Consider the following 21,841-nt stretch of genomic DNA (forward strand, 5'->3'; position numbering starts at 1 on the left):
CCCCACTGACTAATCTTGCTAGCTTGAAACATTTGAGTTTTACAGTGTCACACATTCTCTCTCCTCTCCTCTTCCCCTGCCCCTCTCTTTCTCTGCTTTCCCCTCCCCCTTCCTGCTCCCACCTTCCTTCAAGCAGAGTCATGTGCAGCCTAGGCTGGCCTCAAACTTCTGATCTTTCTGCTTCCCACCTCCATAGTGTTAGAATCGCCGGCATTTATCACAGCACCTAGTTTATGCAATACTTCATGCATGTTTACAAGCACTCTACCCACCAAGCTATATCCCAAGCCTCAGGTGTATGGTTTGTTTGTTAAAGATTTATTAATTTATGTTTTATGAGTGTGCTGACTAACTTCATGTCAACTTGACACAGGTTAGAGTCATCTGAGAGAATCCCAGCTGAGAAAATAACTCCGTAAGATTGGGCTCTAGGCAACAAGCCTGTAGAGCATTATTGTAATTAGTGATTAATGGGGGAGGGCTCAGCCCATTGTAGGTGGGGTCATTCCTGGGCTGCTGTTTGTAGAAGAAAGCAGGCTGAGCAAGCCAGGAGGAGCAAGCCAGTAAGCAGCACTCCTCCATGGCCTCTCTATAAGCTCCTGCCTCCAAGTTCCTGCCCTGTTTGAGTTCCTGTCCCGACTTTTTTGTTTTGTTTTGTTTTGTTTTGATAGTTTAATTTGATTTGCCTGAAATAACAAAAGTATTTCAAGCATCTTTCATTGTGTATTTGATGTCCAGCAATAAACAATCTACTAAATTCTGAACAAAAGGTTATTAGCAAGTTTTCAAAAAATTAAAAATTAAACAGTTCTTTCAAAACCATTAAGTAGTAAATGTATTTAAGGAACTAATTAGGACAGATGCCATAACTTCATCAGAACACCACTGCTCATGTTTTGTTGTAATTGTTTTTGTCTTGCATTTTCTTTCTTTCTTTTTTTTTTTAAACAAAGCATTAGTGTTATCAATTTGGCTATTAGTATTAGCAATTTATCTATAATATTTAACAAGATAAATTGTAGGCAAACATTTAGTACAGTTTCAATAGAAACACCCCTTCTTTTATTTCCGAAAATACAGCAGTATTTGAAGGACTAACTTTTCTCTGCATTAGTTATAAGGAAGCTTCCCATCTATGAAGAAGAACCTCCCCCCCAAAAAAGGTATCTACAAACCTTATAAACAGATCTGTATCATTTATAAGCATAAATAATCCAAATTATTAACAGCCAACAGCAGAAATTAAAGTATTCATTCAATGATCCGGGGTTCTCTGTCTTGCCCAGCTTCATTCACTCCTCCCCTTCTCCCATCAAGGACTGAGATAAACCACAGCTCTGCTAATACACCATCAGGACCACACTAGGTACCACGGATGATCCACAGGTAATGCATGCCGAGCTGTTCATCCGTCAGTTTGTTTCTCCCATCCCCCCAAAAGCACCCTCAGTCTGGCAGAAAGCTTTGCATTTTTAAAAATAAATCTACATTCCTACAAGTTGAAGTCTGTTGAAGTCCAAAGACAAGAAATACTATCTTGTCCATCACAATACGTGAAAAGATTCAGTTTCAATTTGTTTCTTTACAATGCAGCTAGTGTGTTAATATTCAGCTTATAATCAGAGCGATGTCTCCAAATTATGGAGTGGGCTTCCTGGGCATGAAGAGGTAGCAGACTTGTTCATCTCTACTGTAAGGTAGATCCCGCTGTCCACAGCGTTGTTGTTTCTGTTAGGAGAGGATGGAGGGCTGGAGTTGTGTTTGGTAGGAGCATCATCTTCAGCATCAGTGTCATCAATAAGAGGCTCTGAATCTTCGATCCTAAACTCAGGGTGTGTCATAAAGTTGTGGATTGAACTTCTTGATCCTGGCTTTTCTAACCCTTCATGTAAAGAACTATGAAATGCATTCACCACTCGAATCTGTGTTTGGATTCTGTTCAGACCTCTAAACCACAAGATCTGGCCTCGCCGCAACTCCCTTTCAGCATGATCAATCTCTTCAACATCCTCTCCTAACTCCTTCTCAGGTATTTTTCCCTTTTGTGTTCCATGACCAGCTTCTTTTAGGAATTTCAAACGGCTAGTTGGAATTGTTGAAATAAGCTGGCCCCATAGTAAGGTCCCCATTCCCAGGAATATTGACCACAGCCACTGTTCAATTGAAAGTTCTGAGCAGCTGAAAGGTTTCCCACCAAATTGCACAATTAGTATCTGGACCACAAAGGTGCCTAACACAATGGTGCAGAAGATGGCATTATTAAAGATTCCTTCAAACACATTTCTTTCATCATGAATTTTCCGGGCATTTATCTCATTGAAAAGCTGCATCAGCACAAAGGTATTGAACACAATAGTGTAATGTTGGGAGGGGGGAGCCTGCAGAGGGGCACTCCTTCCACTGTCAATATCAAAAAACTTCTCTCCAGCAAATAAGAGTGTAAAAATCACCATGAGTTGATAGAATGCATGACCCAAAATATTCTTCATCATCGTACGTGAGATGAGAGGCTTATTTCTACCATAAGGCTTCTGAAGCAGGAGAGACTCAGTAGGTGGTTCCGTTGCCAGGGACAGAGAAGCCAGGGTGTCCATGATGAGGTTTACCCACAGCATCTGCACCGCCTTAAGTGGTGACTCTTGAGTAATACAAGCGCCCATGAAAGCAACAATCACTGCTCCTACATTAACAGTAAGCTGGAACTGAAGGAACTTTGAGATGCTGTCATGGACATTTCGTCCCCACATAACTGCTTTAACAATGCTTGTAAAGTTGTCATCTGTGAGAATAATATCAGATGCTTCTTTAGCCACGTCAGTCCCAGCAATGCCCATTGCAAATCCCACGTCTGCTTTCTTTAGCGCAGGGCCGTCGTTTGTACCATCACCAGTTACAGCCACAACTTGACGTTGCTCGGAGACAGTGCTATCAATTATACCTTTAACCAGCGTATGTTTGTCAGTGGGAGAGGATCTTGCGAGGACGCGAAGCTTTGGCCAAATCTTGTCTATCCTCTCTTGTTCAATCTCTCCTTTCTCATTTCGTATTCTTCGGTTAAAATCTTTACCTTCTAAGCAAAGGAAATCTTCCCCTGGGTGTAAAATGCCACATTTGGTAGCAATAGCACGAGCAGTATTAATATTATCACCAGTGACCATGCGCACAGTAATTCCAGCTTTCTGACACATCTTTATTGCCTCTGGTACCTCAGGCCTCACAGGATCTTCAATCCCCACAACAGCAATGCAGGTAAGGCCAGTGATGACATCATTCTCGTTATCCCACTCTGGTTCTGGCTTTCCCGCTGGAAAATCTCTGAATGCCAGACATATGGTTCTCAGGCCTTCTGATGCCATCGGCTCAATCACAGTTTTCACAATATCATCACGGTCAGTGGGTCTGAATACTTTTGCCTCACCATTAGCACTCAAGATTTTGAAGCACTTTTTCAGCATTATCTCAGATGCACCCTTGCTGAAGATACGGTAACTTCCATCTGAATTTTTCAGGACTGTACTCATGGACTTCCTAACAGAATTGAAGGTGTAGACTTTGTACAATGCTTCTTCTGGTATTTCATTTCTAACATCTTGATAATCCTGTTTTAAATCCAAGAGGAATCCCAACAAGGCACAGTCTGTTTTATTACCCACATGACGAGGTAATCCACCCTTTTTCTCTGGAGGCAATATTTTTGATGTATAAGCACAATTCACAGAAATTCCTGTGACTAGATAGGTCAGAATATTTGGAGGAATAGCTTCTGGTTCAGGAATCTTTTTATAATGCTGTTCATTTATGTAAGCTTGAACAACTCTCATTCTGTTCATTGTCAATGTTCCCGTTTTATCTGAACAAATTGCTGTAGCATTCCCCATGGTTTCACAAGCATCCAGATGCCTCACTAAGTTATTATCCTTCATCATTTTCTTGACTGAGTAGGCCAATGAGATGGTGACCGCCAGCGGAAGACCTTCAGGTACGGCAACCACTAGAACCGTGACTCCAATAATGAAGAACTTCACAAAGTACTGTGTGTAGATTGGTGTGCACTCAGCAAGCCATGGTCTCTTCTGGACCCAGAAGATATCAATCACAAAATATAATACTAGAATGATAACAGTGATGACAGACATCAGTAGACCTGCTTTGCCAATCTGCACAGCCAGTTTCGTCAGTTTCCCTTGTAGAATGGACTTTTCTTTTTTGGGCAGATTTGCTTTCTTCTTGACCTTTTCATCGCTGTCTGCCCCTTCTTCGCTCTTTAAAGGCTGCATTTCCTTGGCTGCCCCGTCTTCGCTCTTTAAAGGCTGCATTTCCTTGGCTGCACTGTCCTGGGCTTTTGTTTTGTTGCGATTCCCAATAGCTCCATCTTGTTTCTTATTTTTCTTTTCTTTTTTCTCCTCATCTTTCCTTTTATCTTCTTTACCTCCAGTTCCCAGTAAGGTAAAGATAATTCCAGTTTGAGAATTCACACCTACAGCTGTAACTACCATCTTTCCAGAACCTTCCATGACATGAGTACCCGATAGAAGTAAGGGATCCTTATCTAGAGACTTCTTAACATGATCAGATTCACCAGTCAATGAGCTTTCATCAATTTTAAGGTCATTGCCTTGAATCAGTATGCCATCAGCCGGGAGAAGATCGCCATACTTCACTTGGGCAATGTCTCCAACTGTAATGTCAGCTACAGGTATCTGGATGACCTGACCACCCCTGATGACTGTGAACTTTTGTTCCTGTTCAATCCAACTTTGCAAACCTCGGAACTGCTTCTCCTTACTCCAGTCATTGAAAGCTGTCACTAACACCACACACATGACCGACAAGAGGATCGCGGCTCCTTCAATCCATCCGGTTTCACCTTCATCTTCCTCTTCCCTGACAGAAACTTCTCCGCAAAGTGCAGTATCCCCTTCTGGAGGTTGATAAAAGGAAAGGCTCAATGAGACTATGGCTGCAATTTCTAGTATAATTAAAGTGACATCTTGTAATGCTTCCCATACTAATTGAAGAAAGGTTTTTGGCTTCTTAGGAGGTATAAAGTTCTTTCCAAACACGGCTTCTCTTCTTTCCAAATCTGCAGGATTTCCACTTAAACCTTCACTGGGAGATGTTTTCAACTTGGTGCAAATTTCATAGACATCTCCATAGCTTTCCTGTATCTTCTGTAATGCGTCTGTGGACCTGAGCTCCATGAGAGCCCGCAGCTCTGCGAGTGTAATTCCAAAGTCTCCATCATGATTAGCTTCCTTCAAAGAGTTTTTCACACCACTATATGCAACTGAGTTGTTTGCCATCTCGCCCATTACAAGTATAATTTATTAGAAGGAAAAGGTTTCCCAAGAGAATGAAATTTTCACTTGATATATTTCCAAGATGAAAATCTTTTAAATATGAACATCTTCCTTAAACCAAACACTCATTGTATGACTCTGTGAAGTAGTAGCAGCAGCAACAATTCCCAGAGAAGTATCCTGACCGCGGCCCATGACTTGTTTCTTCCCCTCAATCCTGAGATGCATACATCTGGCATTTAGTGGGTGCTGGAGATCCGAACTCCTGTCCTTGTATGCCAAGGACTTCACTCACTCACTCATCTCCCCAGCCATGAGAATAACCCTCACCAGAGCGGAAACCATTTTTCCGAGGGGAAGAATCAAGGAAGGATAGGCGGCAGGGTCAGAGGCGGCGGGGGGAGGTGTGGGAGAGAAGGTTGTGGGCGGGGCGTCTCGGGAAAACCGGCTCACTGGGCTCGGGGCGCCACGCGCAGGTGCCGGTGCACCTCAAGGAGGAGGCTGAGGTGGCAGCGGCTGGAGCCCGGAGAATCTCGGCGTCCAGCATTGGGGGCGCCCTACTCATGCTGCCCCGACTTCCTTGGATCATTAACAGTGATATGGAAGTGGAAGCCAACTAAACCCTTTCCCCTTTAAGTTGGTTTGGTCCTGGTGTTTCATCACAGCAATGTGCAGGAAAACCCTAACTACAACAATGTGCAGGAATGTTTTATCTGGATGCCTGAGGAGGCCACAAGAAGTTGTTGGATCTCCTGGAACTTCCATATGGGGATGAGGAACTGAACCCCGGTCCTCTGCAATAGCGACACGTTCTTAACCACCAAGCCATCTTTCTAGCCCCTAGTCTTACAGTTTTAAGATTCTGATTTGGGTAAAGTTTGTATGGTTATCTTTTTTCTTTTTTGTATTCTAGCCTTAACTGTTTTTATTTTCACCAAAGCAATGAACTTTTCACTGAAAAGGACAAGTTTCTTGTTGAACGAAGTGAGGTAAAACACATTAAAATACTTTCAAATGTTGTACTTTAATTCTCCTGCTAATTTAAATATAAGCAACAGGTACTACGTCCCCAGCATAGACTGATGACTGATTTATTCTTGGGAGTAGAAAGGAGTCATCCTATACATTTACTGGGGGACTTGAGACATAGAGGCACATTAATGTGTTGAATATCAGATCAGAGAAAGTAGACAAGAATTTATCAGACACACTGATTCCTCAACAAGATCCTGTAAAGTGATGGTCACCTCACACCACTACAGTGTGTCCCTCCACCAACCTATCGTCCAATACCTGATGTCCATGGGACTTTAGCCTTAGCTCAGTCCCCTGGTGTGGACATGGCCAACTCTCCTGCTCACCGACTCACTCAGTGGTGTGGTTCATCCCTCTGGACCTGGATCCACCCCAATCCTTCCTGCTTTCAGACCCGGGTTAGAGCTTTCACCTCACAGCTGGATTCTACAGCATTGTCCTCAAACCCAGCTTCGGCTGCTCCCTGCTTTGTTCTCAGCCCATTTCTGAAACCTTTTGAGCTCTGCCATGGCCCTTTTAGCCTATATATTCTATAAACCACATACATGCATGTAAACTGCCAGACATGTCTGCTATGTGTGTGTATGCTGTGTGACATGAGAGCTGGTATTAGTAATTAAGATTGGAATAGAAGAATATGCATTCACCTCAGCTAGATCACCAGGGGGTCTGACAAATTGCTGCCATCAAAACTGCTGGGTTTTATAAATGTATTGTCATTCAATAAATTCTGACTTTGTTGAAAGACTCAGTGTTTGTCTATGTTTCTGGCATAGTGATGTTCACGATGGTATGGGTAGATATTACAGTTCCCAGAAAATGCACTACAATGCAGATCTGCACATTGGTGGAGTAGACCTGTTCAGCACAGTCCTTTAAGTTAACTAAATATTTCATTTTCACATATAATTTCAGATTAGATCAATCAGAAGTTCTTTCTACTAAGGCAATTATATATATGATGCTGAAGAATTTATTCCAATTACAGAAGCTCATTTGCTTCTTTAAATGAGTTTACCTAATAGTTGCTTTCTCTTTAGTACAAGACAAAAAATTTAAATATTTAAAATTTACCATATACTCAAATCAAAGACCAGTCATTGTCCATATTTTCTTTAATCAACTTTGGAAAATAAAATATCTATGTTGAGTTCCTTGATGAAGCTGCAAAGTTAATTTGGATAAGTAAAACAATGGGCCATTAAAAGATTCCTCTACGTTCAGAAAAATAAAACGTGCAATGGAATGGAAAACTGAATCTATGCTTCTTTTCTATGGAAATAGCAATCATCCCCTTGTTATGAAAGGAAATATTACATTTTTTTATTTGGCTAGTGTGCTATCTCATAAAACAGATCTGATAGACAGCAAATTCTCCAAAAGAGCACAGTTCAGATGCAGAAGAATTAGAGGGCAGGAACAAGCTTGAGAGGTGCTCAGCTGTGGAGATTGGAACCCCAGACATCTTTGCCTTTGTAGACTTGGCAAAACAGTGTTAGTGGATTTCTGGTTAGCCAGTTAAACAACACCCACTCTCTCGTTCAGTTTGTTTTTTAGAATAAAGTTCTGGTCAACACTTTACTAGATGTGTGGCAACATTGTGAGTCTTGCTTCAGGGACTCACACCCTTTGAGGCATGTTAGGATGTCATTTGAGCATAATTCAACCCTGGAGGTCAACAGGCTTAGCATTAAGTTTAGGTGGTCCAGCTCCATTTCCATTATCTCATCCCATTCTACCCCATCCTGACCATCCTTCCTATTCAGTGCCATTCGATCCTCCCCATCCCATCTCCCCCACCCATCCAATCCTATCAGATCCCACCCTCTTCTCATCCACCCCAATCCACTCATCTCCTGTCCCACCCCTTCTTTATCGGTTCCTTTCCTCAGTGCTGTGCACAGATACTCGACAAGAAACGACTTCAGGTCTGTGTGTGTGGTGGGGAGGGTCTTTGGGCTCACAGTTCAGGAGAAACAGTCTGTCATGATAAGGAAGGCATGGCGACAGGACAGTGAAGAAGCCGGTCACACTATCCACAGCCAGGGCCTGTGGGAAATGAAAGCCAATGCTCAGCCTCCATGCTCCTTTTGGTATGGTCCAGGCCTCTCAGCATGTGGATGGTGCCACCTGCATCCAGAGTGAGTCTTCCTATGTAGTCAAGGCTTTTCCCTGGCTTTTCAATATGGCCGTTCCATTTCTTCACAGGCTATCTCTCCTTAGTAGGAAATTATGTAATGGAGTGGTGGTATTTAGTATTTTGAAAACTCACATCTTAAATGCTTATACCAGATACGCATGGACTCTTACTTACATTTCAATGGATTTTATCTCTACCTCGTGTAAAAAGCAGAGTCTCACTTAGGGCAGAAAATTTGTTTCTTTCTGAAACACCTTCATGTACTGCCTCCCATTTTCTACCCTAATTAGACCACTACTTTTGAGCTGAATGCAGCAGTGGCCTAGTCATTGGGATATTCCTTGTGTCTTATTATGTAAGTATTTATTGAGTCCTGGAAAAGAGTTGGACATAGGGAAAGCAGCAGTGAATAAGAGAGGAGATCCTGACTACTTAGAGTCCTTGGGAACTGGGATGGTTTCCTTACATTTCCTTCTATTTTTGCTTTGTGCTCATTTGTAGTTTAGTTTCCCCTAATTATCAGCTCTTAGGAAGTGAGTGGAAGCCCAGATTCCAATTCTGTGCAAGGCACATACACTGGGTGAGACTGGCCATATGCCTCAGTTGGCATGTATTTCTTTTGTCGAGAAGGGATTTGTTACATCTTTAATGGAGACTGAAAAGACAGAAGCAGTTTCTCTAAGTATCTACTACACATAATGGAGAATTTTCACAGGTTCATCGTGATCAGAATTAACCAAGTTTGAGTAGACAGAATACAGTATTTGAGACAGTCCTACTAAATATCACTCATTTATCTGATATTCATATTTAATTGGTCAATCTTGCTCTCTCTTTCATTCCTTCTCTTTGATTTTGGAGAGTGGGTTTCACTATGTAGTCCTGGCTGGCTTGGAAATTGCTCTGTGGACCAGGCTGATCTCAGACTTACTAGCCTCCTCTGCCTCTGAAGTGCTGAGATTGAAGGCGTGTAACTCCACTCCTGGCTCATATTTTCCCTTCTACTTTCTGCAGTCTCATCAAACATCAGACATTTTATCGACTGAGTCAGATGACCAGTTTATCTTTCCGTAGACACTAGCTCCTGTTTCCAAACACTACCATTGAGGAGTGCATTCAAAGAAGGCTGGGGGCTCTACTGTACTTAAAAGATTTCTGCACCAACCTTACCAGTAACTCACCCTGGGACTCTTTGAAGGGACAGTAACACAGGCATTGGAAAGAATACAAAATGCGCAGGAACCAAATGACTTCATAGGGCCTTCCTGTGCTCTGGGACTTGAGTAATAGTCATGAATTGGAGACTGTTGTATAGAGGGCAAGATAGTGTTGTGGAGGATGTCTGGGTTCATGGCTACCAGCTCCTTTATGTAACATTCTGGAGGCCAGAACAACTCCTGAGGAGTTTCTCCCACTTGCCAAAAAGGAGCCATTAAAACAACAAAACAACAAAACAACAACAACAACAAAAAACAACTCTCATAAAAAAAAAACAACCAAACAAACAAAAAAACACAACCCTCTATTTAAATACCATGACACTAATCCCCCAGGAAAGGTATAGTATTCTAAAGAAAATTTTAAGACGGGAGGGTTAAGGAGGGCCTTGTAGGGAAATTTCTTTCCTTTCCCATCTGAACTTTCAGCACCCAGCGACTTCAAAGAGATGCAGTGTGCAGTTTACACATGAATATTTTACCACAACTTAAAAACAGATGTTCTCACGTTTTACCCTCTTGAAAATTTGGAAAATAATCTTTTAAAAATGTGTTCAATATTTCAAAGTACTTAACCTTTGCTCTGAGGGTAATTACAGGGAAGCGTCTCCTTCCCTGCTAGGACAGCTTTAGGAATCACCAAACAGCAAGCTTCTGGCACCTGGTCGAGTCTTCTGGAGCAGGGTGACTTTTTTTTTTTCTGCACAGATGCCCAATGATGCCCCTGTCAATAGTGTGCACTTCTTACACTCTGGAAGTAAAGAACAGAGAGGGAAGCCAGCTGGAACAGAAGAAGCTGGGATGGCTGTGCTGTCATCGAAGAGATGTAGAAGGACACGAGAGTGCTCATTCACACCCCGAGATGTTATGAGGGAGCAGAGCTGTTCTGAGGACAGAGCCACCCATCCAGCCAAACAGAGGGCTGCAGAGAACAGCCCATGCTGTTAAAGAGTCCCCATGACACCAGTCTCCACTTCCCTAGGATACTGGGTGGGAGCAGAGGTCTGCTGGGGAGTTGTCTAGAGAAAACCTGTCCCTTCAGTGATGTGATTCCACAGGTCACAAAAGTTAGCAGCAGCAGAGCCAGGGTGTGCTGTTTCAAAGTCCAGAGCCTGGATGGAGACGCCTGTTTAAACCTGAATCTCAGCCCCAGCTGGATGATCTTGGATACCCTTCCAAGACTTATTGGGTAGCATACAAAAATATACTAGATATTAAAGAAATAGTTAAAAATGAAACAAAATTAGATTAAAAAAAAAAAAAAAAACAACCTTCCAGGTGGGTTAGGGTTTGTGATCCTTAGTTCTGGGTCATCTCTGATAGGTTGATAAACATGCTTGTGGGAGAAAAAGCTGGAGTGTTCTAAGATGAGGGTAGAGTGGTGGTCGTGGTCAAAGAGATGGGTACAGTGACTCCTAGTGAGTCCTGAGAAAGTGACGCAGCTTCTAAGTGAGTAGATGCCGGGGCCAACTTAGTGTTGCATCTCCAGGGTTATGGGGAGTTAGAGGATTCATGAAGAGATGGGGCACTAAAGTATCTCCCTTAGGACCCTGGATGGGTACTGGGAGTGTTGGATGGATGGATGGATGCTAGATGGGTGGTGAGTGTGCTGACTAGATGGCCTGGCTGGCTGGTTGCATGATAGGAATCCTGGGTAGATGGTGGAGGACAATTCTACTGTCAAAGCGGGAGCAGGGACAGTGAGGGTCGCCACAGCTGAGAACCATAGGGAGCCTTTCCTGTTTATCACCATTTTAAATCCCGTGAGCCTTTGGAGTTTTGTATAGCTTGGGGGAGGGGAGTGATGAGTGGAGGTAAAATTCTGGGTCTCCTACCCTTAATAAATGGGTCTGTAACACAGTTTTAACTTAATTTCCAAAGTACATTTAGGGGTCTTCCTTTTCTTTCTGTGCTCTGGAGCTCTCCTGACTGTTCTGATCGTTGTGTGTGGTTCCCCATCCACATCAGGTCTCTTCCCTCTGTAGCTCCCTTTCCCAGAACAAGGTCCCAGGCAGAAGGCAGATGAGTGTCTGGGGCTTCATTTGTAATATTATTCTCCTCCCTCTCCTTGGCATTGGAGGAGGTTATGCAAACACTATGGAGGAATTTTCTTTTGTCATAGTCTGCCCTTATACAGTTCAAAAGGGGAAACAAAGTCAAGAACTTTGCCTGCGTAGGTACCTGCCTCTTCAAAATGCCCAGGTTAGAGCCCCCTTGTTTGTAGTTCAAAAGCCCTGTGACCCATTGGTACAGTTAAAATGGCGTCTAGTAATTTTCTAGTCATGGTGAGAAAGCTCCACTGGGATGCGCTGGGAATGTTAACTGGTGTAGTTGACCTACCCACACCAAGGGCTTTCCACGGGAAGAGGATGTGGTGGGCATCGTTTAAGCATCACAGGAGACAGGCTTAAGTAAATCTCAGATTACTTCAAGTGGAGAGCTTTAAGGTCAGCCTCACCATTTGCAGTGTCTTAGAAGACACGTTTCAAGTCAGATGTGAAGACATTTTAAACCAGCCATTACTGACGGCGAAAGTACCTGGTAAGACTCATCTGGTCTCTCCTAAAATCTCCAATATCTTTGCACATGCAGCGGGGTAATATATTACAGGACTATTGGGGAGAGTGGGGTAAAGACAAAGCCCTTCTCTCTCATAGCTGCAGTGAACAGGAGCTCGCCACCAGCTGCTGTCTGGACCCTTCACCTGCTGCCTCTTCACACTGAGGAGCATGGCTCGCTTTCTCTCTCTCTCTCTCTCTCTCTCTCTCTCTCTCTCTCTCTCACACACACACACACACACACACACACACACACACACACACATCCGGTTTCTTAAGCCACACATGGATGAGTCCAGGGGAGCTGTCAGCCTGCTGATCCATTTCTTTGGAATTCTACTTGCATGATTTTCCATATTTAATGACAGTCTACCAGCAGGATAAACACACAGGCAAGGTTGAATCATCTTTCCTTCTCCCCTTGGATCGGGAACCCAAGAAAACAGGTGCAGAAAGCAGGTGGGAACTCTGGTGAGCAGGATGCTGCTTGGGCCGCCACCATGCTTCTAACGCTTGAGGTCCCTGAGGGGGGTGTGGGGAGGGAGGATGGGGGACACTTCAGCCAAGGGAGGCTCATCCCTGTCATGTCAGTGGGCCTCCAGAGAAGTGGTACAGTGCCTGAGAGCAGATCTCCTAGCAGCCCTGTCAGTCAAGGCTAGAGGAAACACTTCCCACAGAGCTAGCTGAGAGTGCTCCAGGAGAACCTCTCTGCTGCATCACTGGAGCCTCGAGGCACCACTGTAGACACTCCACAGTTCAGTCTGGAAAGGACTAATCACATAGCTCACAAGCAGTTTGCTTTCCTGGCTAGAGGAGAGGTAGGGAGGATCTGGAGAGCATAGAAATTCCCAGATTGGATGGAAGGCATGACAGGAAAAAGACAAGGCTACTTCCAAAGAGACGAGCAGAATTTTGTACACAAAGGGGTCAGTGGTGGCCGGTGGCAGACAATGCACTGTAAAATATGTCCACACACCTCCTCATCTCGGCCCAGAGCTGGCTTGGCAGTAGTTTATACAAGTGTTCACAACATGGAGGGACAGGAAACAACCCAAAGGACTCAGGTTTTCCAAGACCTTTGGGATTTCTCATTCTAGACAGCAGGAACAAGGCATTCACACTTCGGTCCCCTCTTAGAAACCCAAAGACACCAACAGTGGATAGAAATGAAGGAAGGAATGCTGTTTTTATGGGGTCAAGTCCAGAAGCCCAACCTCCAGGGCCTAGAGCCTTCCCCCTATCCTGTGAAACCTGAAAGATAGTGAGAGGACCAGGGGCTGCCTCAGCTCTCAGGTAAGAGGGATTTCCCTAAAGGCGAGGAGAACCACACATTTTAGGACTAAGTAGTCACCAAGACAGATAGGTCATCCTTGTAGAAGACAGACAGACTCTGAGGAATACCTGAGAAGCCAGCACCAGGGGCAAAATCATATCAACAACAACTCCTATTGTCAGAGACTAGCTTCTGGGGAGGGCACCTGCCTGAGGTGAAGTGGGTAGAAGCAGCAGGCTGTTTTAGTCTGTCTGTCTGTCTGTCTGTCTGTAGCTATGACATAGCACCACGACCAAAAGCAATTGGAGAGGAAAGGGTGGACTTTATCTTATAGCTTACAGCTCATCATGAAGGAAGTCAGGGCAGGAACTCAAGTCAGGAACCTGGAGGAAAGAACTGAAGCAGAGACCATGGAGGAACACTGCTCACTAGCTTGCTCCTCTTGGCTTGCTCAGTTTGCGTTCATACACAACCAATGACCACCTGTCCAGGGTGTCACTGCTTACAGTGGGCTGGGCTCATCTACATCGATCATTCATCAAGAAAATGCATACAGGCAAATCTGATAGAGACATGTTCTCAGTTAAGGGTCCTCTTCACAGATGACCCAAGTGTTTGTCAATAAATAAACTAACCAGCACATAGCCTGTGATTTTAAAATGCTTTACTGAATGACATGGACCAAAAGCCACAGGGAAATGAACATCCAGAGCAAAGGGGGGAATAGATTTGATAAAAGTGGATTTGAGATGAGAAACCCGATCACAAGTTCCAGGCTCTCCTCTCTGTCCTCAACGAATCTCCAGCAAGCAACTAATTTCTTGAAAAGTGAGGCAGGAACAGAAGAAAGCCCACACAAGACTTAAGGATATTCTTGCAAAGGAAGGAGGCATATGACTTACAAGGGGGCACAAGCATAAGACATCTTGATTATGTTTGCAGCATCCAGGATGCTTCCCACGGGTGCGTCTGGTGATGCCAAGTGAGAGCATTATTTCTGTTGTGAAAAAAAAAATAGACTTGGTCATGGGCTTGAGTTAGCCAAGTAAATATTTTCTTGGCAGTATACAACATCAGTGCAAAATGCCTATTATGCATAGTCTATAATTATAGCATTCAATTAACATTCTCAAGTGATTATCATTTTGGGCATGGTGGCTGGGACTTGGGAGATGTGAGTCCTGCCTGAGATTTTTGCCTGGAAACTGCAAGCTGATGTTTGAGCTGGAGGCTTGGTACTGACATTCCCAAGGGAAGGATGCCAGGAAAGTGGGGGGCTGTGTCGAGTTCACATCGTTACACCTTGTTGCCCAAATGGCTCGGTGAGGCCAGGCTTTGTGCAACATGCAGTTTCCCATCAAAAGATCCTTCCCAGTATTAGTTTGTTTGGCTCATTTCTGGGTCACATGACATTTTGACAATCTTTTTTTTCCCCCAGAATTTTATAAGGTAATATAGAAGGAAAAAAAACCCAATATATGTAAAGAGCAGTTAAACCTAAACACAGGTGGACAGTGCTTAATTTAGTGCCTATGCTGAGCAATTGGTAGTTAACTATTAAGTTTACAACACCCTGTGTGAACAGGAATATGTCACTTTTGTGTTTTTGTAGCAAACACCTGACATGAAAGAAAGACTTATGGGAAAGAAAGACTTATACTGATTCCTGGTTTCAGAGATATCAGTTGGTCCTGGTGAAGAGGGTGTAGCAGAGCAAAGCAGTTCAGATCTTGGTGGTCAGGAAGCAGAGAAAGGAGACTATAGAAGTGGTCAAGACCCCTTGTTGATCTATTTCTTCCGAAGAGGCCCACCTCCCAAATCAAAGACCTCCTACAACCTTCCCAAATAATGTCACCAGCTGAGATATAAACAATGAACCTGTGTGGAACATTTCATATTCCAGCCATAATAGGTTGCATCATTCCCATTTCACAGAAGAGATAACTGATCTGGAGAGGTTATGTAATTGGTATAAGGTGGAGGAGTCAGGATTGAAACTCAGTAATCAGGGAGTGAGCTGCTTAGCACCAAAGGAGTCAGAGCACCCTTCAGTCAGAGATGCTTCTTAAAATAACCTATCTGATTCAATACTTTGATGAGGTCCAAGACAAAAACATGAATATATGCATTTTATTCCACTCTCATGCAAAAATCTCATTAAAATAGCCAAAGAGCTATAATAAGAGGGGCAAACATAATGTGCTCAAAAATTGGGGAAGGGTGTGCTTCATTTACTAGACACAGAAGGGACTTTCTGGAAGTTGAAATGGAGATGGCCGGACTCTAGGGGGTGTCAGAGCTGACCAGAAACACTTGGCCATGTACCACTAGCACCAGTTCATTTCTGTATGATCTAGCAATGAGGGGTGAGGGACAGAGCTTCCAGATGTTCATTAAGGTGAGGTTACCTATGGGTACCCTTGTTGCAGGCCTTGGCATGACTGGATGAGTGAGTACTCCACAGTCACTGACTTTTGTGACTGGCAACCAGTAGGTGGCAGAGTCAGGCCTGGAATCTCTGCCTGGGAGGTTGACCTAACTGATGTTTAGCACCCTAGGATGAACTGGAAAGCTCTGTGAAACCAGTATTTTGTGGGATGTAAGTGAAACTCAGCTTTGGCAAATGGTAGGGAAGCTCCCAAGGGCACAGAAAAACCAGAGGGGAGAGGGACTCTATGTGAGCGAGGAGAGGTCACCTCAGGAAAGGTGGTAGTGTTGGCCCTAAGGCTGACATGTAACTGTTCATCTCAGGTGCAGGGATGGAAGCACAAGAAGAAGCGGAAGACAGGGGATGGAGAGTGTAAATGCTTGAGAAAATGGTTTGGACTGGCAAGACACACACCACTAGAGACCACACTTTCAGGTTCATGAAGAAAGATAGTGGGCAGGTATCTGGGGTGTCTGAGTGCAAGAGAGGGTGGGGAAGTGTTCCCCCATGCTTTAGGGTGTCCTCCTGACAAGAACCACCATGGAGGCAGTTCTGGGAAGAGGTTAGGATTGTTGCACATTGCAACAAAAGAAAGCCCCCATCAAGAGGCAGCTAGTGTGGCTTTGGACTTGAATCTAGGACGCCGAGTCTATTGAGCTCACACCCCTGGGTCTCAACAAACAGGACCAAGAAGCCGGGAAGTGGATGTCCACAGTAGTACTGACTAGTCCTCCTGGGCACATTTCCTCAGCTGCACTCTCTGGTGATGGTATGATCTAGTTGTGGTGTGGTGGCTGGGAGGCTCAGAAGCAGCTTGGTCCATGAAGTCCAAGTTCAGCAACTGTGAATGGCAGTACTGGGTTTTCATTCCTTTAATCCTGTTCCAAACTGATGCTTCTTCCACTGTTCAGTGATGACCTCTTCTGGAAAAAGAAACAAATGGAGAAACAAGCCAGTCTGCATTTCGTGCGTTTGGCGCGTTACAATGTGCCTGTGGTATTTCTGCTGGCCAAGCTTTCTCAGGCCGTCTCATGTCATGATTTAGCATTTCCTCTGTCTGAACCTGCCTTGCTCGCCATCTCCCCAATTGACTTATCCTTCAACACTTAGCTCAGCTGTCATCTCTACCCTTGCATACACCTGTCACAGAGCACCATCATCTCAGGTTGCAACCATTGGGACATGTGTCTCTCTTCCTAGTCAGGGAGCTCCAGAGGATAGGGGCTGTGTCTTATTTCTTCCTTATCACCCAGTAGATAATAAACCTGAATGAATGTTTGCTGAACTGCCATGAACTACTTGGAGGAAAATGCATTTTTGCATTGTTGGCTTTCAGCCATATATCCATTCTTGGTTTTCAGTTACTCTGCTCTAAAAAGCAAAATAAAAGTCTTTAGACTAGGTGAATTTTTCATAAAATGTCCTCATTTTACCCTCCATTTCCACCCTAGATTCCTCTGTGCTATCTTTGTCCTGGGATAGAAACACAAGTAAGAGTCAGTTTCTGGGCCCAGACTGAATGAGTGTGACGTACCTCCATGACAGGTTTTCAGAGGGAGGAGCCATTCAGGCTTTGCCTATTCGAAATGTCAGGGTTCCCTTCCTGCCCCGTAGATGACCTCTGATGTTTGCAATACAAGGAGTTGTTCCAGTAATTGGATCAGGAGGCACAGGACCATTGGATTGGGTTCCCACAACAGGTGTAGAAACAGATGTGGAAAACAGCGATCCAGGGGGCAGGGGCCCTGGATTCTTGTATAGGTTTTATTTGTGTGTAGTGTATTCTCTCTCTCTCTCTCTCTCTCTCTCTCTCTCTCTCTCTCTCTCTCTCTCTCTCTGTGTATGTGTGTGTGTATTGTGTCCATGTGTATGTATATGTATGTGTGTGTGTCTGTGTGTTTATGTGTGTGTCTGTGTGTCTGTGTCTGTGTGCATGTCAGAGGTGTTTTTTTTTTCCTTGACTGCTCCCTACCTTTTTTGTTTTGAGACAGAGTCTCTCACTGAACCCAAAACTCATTGATTTGGCTAGGTTGCTGACAAATGAGCTTCAGGAATCTGTCTGTTTTCTTCCTCCCCGGCTAGTGCTGAGGTTATGTATACGTGCATGCAACCACACCTGGCTTTTTACATGGGTCATAGGCATCCAAACTTAGGTTCTCATATTTTTAGGGCAAACACTTGATGACTGAGCTGTCTCTAGCCCTGTGGTGTGGTTTCATTATCAAAATTTGCATGGTTTAGGCAGCATGCCCCCTTTCCTTGGGACTCAGCTTCTGTCCACACAGAAAGCAAAGGTGGGAAACAATCTGTTTCCTTCTGGGAAGCTTGAGTCTTATTATGCAGCTTGAAGCAGGGCCTGAAATCCATCAGCAGGAGGACTTTGATTGAGAAGATACCCCACAGCCCACAAATTGGACCTTCCCATTCCCCAGCTGTGTGATTGGCATCTCATCAATAAGGTCCTAACATCTGGCTTAGAGAATCAGAACACTGTCTCTAAAGTGACTGTCAGAACCTCACAGCCAATTGTTGAACACCATTTTACTATTTAAATGAAAGTCTGTGAGCTGGACCAACACAGTGGCCTCGGGAAGACGGGGCAGAGCTCTGAGCACAGGGAGGTGAGTCTGTTTATTTGTTTTCTAATTCTAATTAGAGAAAGGAAAAGAGTGTCAGGAGTCTTCAGTGATTCACATCTTAATAGCTTGGTTATAATTTATTAATCCCTTTCATCAAATTTTCAGCATCCCTTTCCCCAGGAGTCTAAGACTGACTCAAATGTATTTATTGTTTCGAGGTGGGGTGTCATTAAATATTTGGCATCTCCTAAAGCTTGTTGGGAAGCTGGACCATATACCATGTGCTGGCACACAATTTCTGAAGGGAAAAACATAAACTGAAAGGACATTGGGAAGAATGGGTTGTATGCATGTATTTGTTTTTAAAATCCATATGATCTCACACTTTTCTAGACCTGGCGATGTAAAAACCTCCATGTCACGTTGGCCTGCAATTTCCTGACATTAGCCAATCAGTGGTTTTCCTTAGACTGAATCCATCAGTACTCTCATTCAGTGTATGGTGTGGTCTACTCACTCTGGTTCTCTCCTACAGCACGTCAGGATTTGTGGCGCCATTATTAATGGTTTGTCATCACAGAGAAGGAGGAACTAAGGTAGTCAAATTACCAGTAGGTGGGTGGGTGAAGTAACTCACAGTGATAACTTCTCAGGACGGGAAGGGCCCACTGTCTATCTCTTCCAGGTTCTCCTTAGTTACTTCTATGTGGCTGGAACCACAACATCTCTCAGAAGCAACTTAAGGGATGAAAGACTGACCTTTGGTTGAGGGGTTCAGAGGAGTTCAGCACATCATGGAGGGGAGGGCACAGTGGTGGCAGAGTCTGTTCACATTACAGAAGATTGAAAAGCAGGGAGTAGTGCTAAAACAGGCCCACACTTAGTGACCTGCTTCCACCAGCGAGGCTTTACCTTGAGAAGGCTCCATAGCTTCCAAACCGTCTGGGGAACGCACATTCAAAATCTGAGCTTATGGGAGACAATTTAGATATAAACTACTCTTCCACAGCATTTCTGGGGAAAATGGTCCTTCACAGACAGAATTCATCACCTTTGGAAGCAGCCCTTCTGGTAAGGAGCGTGTTCCTCTCTCAAAGTGTTTTTTTTTTTTTTTTTTTTAATCAGGTTGATGGGTATAAGAAGACTGTTCAGTTGCTCAAGTGCTTGCTAAGCAAGCATGGGGACCAGAGTTCAGATCCCCAGAACCCACATAAAAAGCTGGCTGTGGTGCCTCATGCTTGTAAACCCAGTGCTGGAGAGGCAGGCCTGAACAGACGCCTGGAACTCACTGACCAACCAGTCTAACCAAATAGGTGAGCTTCAGGATTGGTGAGAGTCATTTCAGAAAAATAGGTGCTAGAGAAAGCCGTTAACCTGCAGTTTCCACACTCACACACCTGTGTATGCACCTGTGTACCTGTGTGCTCGAACATGTGTGCACTCGAACACATGCTCGCTCTCTCTCTCTCTCTCTGTCTCTCTCTGTCTCTCTCTCTCTCTCACACACACACACACACACACACACACACACACACACACACACGGGGGGGGGAGAGAGAGAGAGAGAGAGAGAGAGAGAGAGAGAGAGCGCATCCACATGCACACACACACACACACACACACTAATATTTTTTAAAAAGGAAATTCTTCAGCAGGCCATGCTAACCCCTTCTTTAATTTCTCCCTGTGGTCTGCAGTTTTCCCTGAGGTATTCTTAGCCTCTGGACAGCAAACGAGTGCTTGACTCTGGATGAGGTTAAAGGAGGAACAATCTGGAAGTTATACACAACTGCTAGCAGCCCCAGATGTATTTGCCTTGGGCATGGGAGGAAGTTCCTAGGTTACAGTGGGACAGTAATTACTCATATTTTAATGGCTGGAATATGGTTTATCCCCACTCAAACTCATGGTGAGGCCTGGTCTCCAACACAGCAATGCTGAGAGGTCTGGGGGCATGCTCTTTGGACCTTAAGAACTGTGAGCTAAGGTTTGCTTTCTTTCTTTCTTTCTTTCTTTCTTTTTTAAATAAAATACTTATCATCAGGTATTTTATTGTAAGCAGTAGAAATTAGACTAGCCCACATTTGACTTCTGATTAAGAAAAGTAATCCTTTACACAGTTTAGCTTAGTTTATTGAAATTCTAGAATAGATTTTGTTCAAAAGCCTCAGCTAATGATGTCCATTTTTGATACTCACGTCTGTCTTGTTGGACTCCTCATAAGGAAGAGAGTGGTTGGACAGTGCAGAATTGAAGGTTTTCCTGATTCCCTTGGCCAGATCTCATTTTCATATTGCTTTTCAGGATGATGACTTCGAAGCAGTAGACCTTGAGAGTGGAGCCCTTATGCCCCCTCCCTCAGATTCCCCTTGAACTATCACCTGCATGTTTGGACTCACAATGACATTGGATCTTGCCTCATCAATGCCTAGATGGCTCTGTTGGCTCAGTCATGGTACCATCCATGTGTTTGGGCCTTCTGACTCCGAGTTCTTCTATTCCTTAGGGAAAGCAGAGGTCATTTAATTCCCTCGGTCCTGCATTTGTTTACCCAGTCATGGTCTGGACTTCTTACCTATCCAAGTAATCCAGGTAAAACAGAGTCTTCAGCATCCATATCAGCATGACTCAGAAGTTCACACTCCAAACACAGGATCTTTTTCCTTCGATTGTAGTAGGCAATGCTAAACCTTAGATACTGCAGCCTGTGAGTGCCATATTTATAGTCATTCCTCAGACTGGAAACCAGTTCCTCTCAAGAGCTGATTCAGCCCCCTGTCCCTTTCCAGCTACGCAGGGTCCATCTTCATGGATGGATCCAGCATACATACCAAGCAATTGACTCCCAGCCATCCTGACAACTGAAGGACCTCAAGGTTTCTTGAGTCTGTGCCCTTCTCTCCATCTAGCCCACTGAATGTCCAGTGCTCTTTGGGAACACTCATCCCGGCCTTCTAGAAGCCAGTAGAAACCTAGAGAGAAAGTCTAGGGAGAAAGTCTAGGGAGAAAGTCTAGGGAGAAAGTCTAGGGAGAAAGTCTTGGGAGCCAAGTGCTGACACCAAACTTTCATTATGTGCAGCAGATTCACTTGAACACTGGGGATGTAGGGAACCTCTTCTGAATTTCTTCCTGTTAGAACACTAGGGGAGGTTTGCTTTGCCCGATGTTGTCCAGCCATGTTTTTCAGCAGAACTGCTTTCTGTTCACCCCAGAACATGGCATTTCACCCTAAAATCAAATAAGATGAGGAAAGATTTGGTCTTTAACTGCTACTGGTTATTGTATTGTAATAACGGCCTGTGTAACAGTGA

At 44.2% G+C, this 21,841-nt stretch overlaps 1 protein-coding gene across 3 annotated transcripts; it reads right to left on the reverse strand.

Moving 5' to 3' along the window:
- Positions 1–1,606: 1,606 nt before the first annotated feature.
- LOC118578260 (plasma membrane calcium-transporting ATPase 1-like) lies at positions 1,607–5,320 on the reverse strand. 3 transcript variants are annotated; one of them, XM_036179028.1, is made up of 2 exons: positions 4,366–5,320; positions 1,607–4,290 (listed from the first exon to the last, which is right to left on the reverse strand). In XM_036179028.1, the coding sequence occupies exons 1-2, from the start codon at positions 5,310–5,312 to the stop codon at positions 1,620–1,622; spliced, it is 3,618 nt and encodes a 1,205-aa protein (XP_036034921.1). In that variant the 5' UTR covers positions 5,313–5,320; the 3' UTR covers positions 1,607–1,619. The 3 variants fall into 3 exon arrangements, with proteins under 3 accessions (XP_036034921.1, XP_036034920.1, XP_036034919.1); XM_036179027.1 differs by having other exon boundaries at positions 1,607–4,294; positions 4,331–5,320; XM_036179026.1 differs by having other exon boundaries at positions 1,607–5,320.
- Between the last annotated feature and the right edge of the window lie 16,521 nt (positions 5,321–21,841).

Source organism: Onychomys torridus, chromosome 2, assembly GCF_903995425.1.
Source record: "Onychomys torridus chromosome 2, mOncTor1.1, whole genome shotgun sequence".
Lineage (NCBI taxonomy): Eukaryota > Metazoa > Chordata > Mammalia > Rodentia > Cricetidae > Onychomys > Onychomys torridus.

Coding starts and splice junctions, on each gene's coding strand:
- LOC118578260 (XM_036179026.1), bottom strand. CDS start 5,312: ATGGGCGAGATGGCAAACAACTCAGTTGCATATAGTGGTGTGAAAAAC.